Below are 3,957 nucleotides of genomic sequence, written 5' to 3'. Positions count from 1 at the left end.
AATAGAGTGAGGTCAAATGAGAAGATTTGAAGGACAACTCTCTCTCCAAACATAGCCTAGATTGTGATTACAAACTGAAAGGCTCTCTCCAAATTTGGGTCAGGCCTTGTGTCGTGGGTCTGTGGGTGTTTTTGAAGTTTGGGTTAAGCCAGCCCAAACTTAAATTAAGTTCCAAAGGAAGACAAAATTTCTACCCCAAAACACGGCAAACACCCACCTTAAAAGTGAAGCCCCAAACCGAATGAATTCATCATCAGCCCAGTCCATATCTATCTCTTTAATTTAGAGGCCTGGCGCAGTGGGTGCTTTTGTCCTGGAGCTCGATTCAAAGACTCAGCTAAAGCTAAAAACCCTTGCTCGGAAATCAAAATTGAAAGAGAAAAAGAAAGAAAGAAGGCATGGGGGAGAACAACAGCGGCACGGAGGTTCCGGCGAACCAGACGATCTACATCAACAACCTGAACGAGAAAATCAAGCTGGACGAATTGAAGAAGACGCTGCACGCCATGTTCTCGCAGTTCGGCAAGGTTCTGGATGTGCTGGCCTTCAAGACGCTCAAGCACAAAGGCCAAGCTTGGGTCGTCTTCGAGGACGTCTCTTCTGCCACCAATGCCATTCGCCAAATGCAGAGCTTCCCTTTCTATGACAAGCCCATGGTAAATTCTCAATCCTCTTGTTTTGAATTGAATTTCTGTCCTTGCTCACATTCACACTCGGCTGCTGTAATTTTCGCAACGAATTTACATTTTCTTAGCTTGCGGAATTTGGTTAATTTTAGGTCTAGTTGGCAGAGAAGAATTTAGTTTGTTGTTAAATCAGATTGCTATGATATAGGGATTGGGGTGGGTTGGTTCAGCGCAATTGGTATGATTGTTCTAACTTACTGGTTATATTGCTCATAAATCGAGTCAAATAGACATAAAACACACACTCGAGTACTCACCCTAAGATCTAAATAGACTCTGAAAAGCACTAGACTCATATATACTCCTCATAAAACTGAAAATTGACTCTAGCAAGACACTTAAACTAACATGGAGACTTTCCTTTTGGACGAGAAAAGGCTGGGTTTAGTCGTAGGCTTCGAAAGAGGATATTTCTTTTCTAATTAAAGTTGTGGCTGCTGCATTAGTGTCGTGTCGTCAGATGAAGCTAGTCATGTGTTCTGTATTGTTTTCTCATTTACACGCATGCTAGTTATTTATGATGCAATGAATTATGATCAGCAGAAGTATTATTTTCAATTATTTGATACTTTTTGTTGATATTGATTGATGCAGAAAATACAATATGCCAAGACGAAATCAGATATAATAGCAAAGGCCGATGGTACGTTTGTTCCACGTGAAAGACGAAAAAGGCATGAGGAGAAGGGTAAGGCATTCTGATCTTCTCTCCCTCTAGTAAATGTGTGCTTTCGTTTCGGCTAACAGTGTCTGAAAAGCTTGCAGTTGAGGTCTGACTTATATGATGGGTTTTTTTGTTATGTTGTGTCTCCACAAACTGTGCGTCTATCATTCTCTTCTCTTGCCACATTTTAATGATGATGGGGGTCGGGAATATCATGATAATCAATTCAAATAGACTTACCAAGTAGCTATGTTACATGTCCACAAACTGTGTCTTGTCACCATAAATGATGCTGGGGGTTTGGAATATCATGATAATCAATTCAAAAAGGCCAACCAAGTAACCATGTCTCACTTTTATGTCTGTATGGAGTATCATATTTTGCAATTCCCATACCCTGTGTATTGTGTTCTGTCTCTCTCTTGTTTCTGTGTATGCCGTGCGTGTATGCATTGTATAACTATCTTACAATATGATGTATTGTTTAAAGAAGCAAATGCTGTACTTATATATGGTGGATATATGGCTTCGATTAGATTAAAGTTCCTTTTTCTGCAGGGAAAAAACGGAAAGAGCAGCAGGATGCTAACCAAGCTGGAATGGGTCTCAATCCTGCTTATCCTGGTGCCTATGGTGGAGCACCTCCGGTGAGTATCATGTCTTTTTTTTTTTTTTTTTTTTAAAGTATCATGTCTTCTGTTTAAGGAGAAATCACTTCTTTCAATTGATCTTAATGTTTTGATTTGGATATCTATCTGTTTAATGTTTGTGTATTCTTCTATTGGTCTTCTTTGAGCTGAAAACTATTTCAGTTGGTTGTGAAAATGGAAAAAGTGCAGTGGATAATAAGAGTTGGGTAGTTTACATATTTGTAGAACAATAAACAATTCATTACAATGATTACACACCAGGTTCTTCTGATAAGACAAAAAACACAGTGATGGAATTGTGAAATAAACTGTTCAACTATTATGAGTTGCAGCCTTTGTCATCTGATTGGGCTTGAAAATTGTATCACCCCATTAAGCAGGTGTCTAGGCTCAGGCATGCTCTATGCATAAGTTTCTCCTTCCTTGCTTGAAAGTATTGAAACTTTTCCCATCTTTAAACACGTTAAGCTTTGTAGCTGTTGTTGAATTGTTATCACGATACTTATAGCCTTATAGGAGTTGCATTTTAAGCATCTTTGCATATGCAATTTTTCACTCTTTTACTTTCTCTCGAACCTGCAGCTCTCCCAAATACCATATCCTGGTGGTGTGAAATCTATGGTGCCTGAGGCCCCTGCTCCACCAAATAATATTCTTTTTGTTCAGAATCTTCCTCACGAGGCAACTTCCGTGATGCTGCAAATGCTCTTCTGTCAATACCCTGGTTTTAAGGAGGTTAGAATGGTGGAAGCTAAGCCAGGTATTGCTTTTGTGGAATACGAAAATGAGATGCAATCATCAATGGCAATGCAGAACCTCCAAGCTTTTAAGGTGACACCGCAGAATTCAATGTTGATTACCTACGCAAAGAAGTAGACAGTAGGATTTAGGTCTTTGCTACTCACTTGGAGGAAAGCTGCAGTCATGGATCCTCTTGTTAAATCGGTTTAGATATGATGCTTCAATGTATTAATATTGTTGGGATATATTACGAAAGGGATATGATTTTTAGGGTGGCCCTTTGAACATTTCAAGTTTCACTGAATTACCTTTAAGTTGGATATTGTTCTGTGTAATTGTAACTGGTAGATTGTATCTGAAAGCAGGCTTGATCGTTCCTTCCTGATAATCCATGAAAGCAGGCTTTAATTGTTTTCCTTTTTCTTTTTCTTTTTTAAAAAGAAAAACTTTATATAGGGAAGATTACAACAACAAAAGCCACAGCACGAACCCCTTCCTCTGTGTCACGAGCCGCACTTAAGAGTAGTGCTATCGTGACACTTTGTGAAGGAAATGCCGAGAGGGGTGGGCCTTGGGACAAGAAGAAGCCAAGAAAGGTGAGCCTTGGAAGCCCAAGGGCGAGCTTGAAGCTAAAGTGAGGATGAGTGGCATTGTCGTAATTAAGTGGAAGTTCGGGTTTGAGGTACTTCGGCTTGGAATTTGGAAAAACTCAAAACACGAGAAATGTCTGGGACGTCGAAACGAGTTCAACGCACTTGACGGCATGTCATTTGGATTTTCTGTGAATTAGTTATGGACAATTAGTCTCCTCGGCTATTTTGATGTTTCCTCCTGCCAGGTTCATGTAAGCAAGATATGCTCTATAGGGGGAGCCATGGTGTCAAGCTCTCTCCACCACCCCCGATGCTAGCCTTCATGGGGCACTAAGTGAGCTTCTCCCGGGCACCCATGGGGGCCTAGGGGATCGGGCATGTGTCGTCAGAAAGGGGCGACACATGTTTCCATGAGTCAGGATGTCTCGTGGACGGTATTGGCCAAAAGGCCAATATTGCAGGTCAACGTCTGGGACGAGGTTCGGATGAGGGCGATCCTTATGCCATCGGCGTTAGACAAACATGTGGGCTTACGGAAGATATGTCGGGACCTCGTGGTGCTCATTGGCCATGGAGCAAGTGACGTGGGCATGTGTTAGGGTTCGACCTTGCCCAAAGCAAAG

At 41.2% G+C, this 3,957-nt stretch overlaps 1 protein-coding gene across 1 annotated transcript; it reads left to right on the top strand.

The window, feature by feature from the left end:
• Nucleotides 1-298: 298 nt before the first annotated feature.
• On the top strand, nucleotides 299-3,129 carry LOC112168834 (U1 small nuclear ribonucleoprotein A). The gene is made up of 4 exons (XM_024305761.2): nucleotides 299-656; nucleotides 1,281-1,374; nucleotides 1,909-1,997; nucleotides 2,583-3,129. Exons 1-4 carry the CDS (start codon nucleotides 399-401, stop codon nucleotides 2,874-2,876), a joined length of 735 nt encoding a protein of 244 aa, XP_024161529.1. The 5' UTR covers nucleotides 299-398; the 3' UTR covers nucleotides 2,877-3,129.
• The last annotated feature ends 828 nt before the right edge of the window (nucleotides 3,130-3,957 follow it).

Source organism: Rosa chinensis, chromosome 6 (assembly GCF_002994745.2).
Source record: "Rosa chinensis cultivar Old Blush chromosome 6, RchiOBHm-V2, whole genome shotgun sequence".
Classification (NCBI taxonomy): Eukaryota; Viridiplantae; Streptophyta; class Magnoliopsida; order Rosales; family Rosaceae; genus Rosa; species Rosa chinensis.
The sequence above is the reverse complement of the archived record's forward strand: the minus strand, read 5'-3'. Positions and strand labels throughout refer to the sequence as shown.

Coding starts and splice junctions, on each gene's coding strand:
- LOC112168834 (XM_024305761.2), top strand. CDS start 399: ATGGGGGAGAACAACAGCGGCACGGAGGTTCCGGCGAACCAGACGATC. Junction 1,375..1,908: donor AAAAAGGCATGAGGAGAAGG/GTAAGGCATTCT, acceptor CTTTTTCTGCAG/GGAAAAAACGGAAAGAGCAG. Junction 1,998..2,582: donor CCTATGGTGGAGCACCTCCG/GTGAGTATCATG, acceptor TCGAACCTGCAG/CTCTCCCAAATACCATATCC.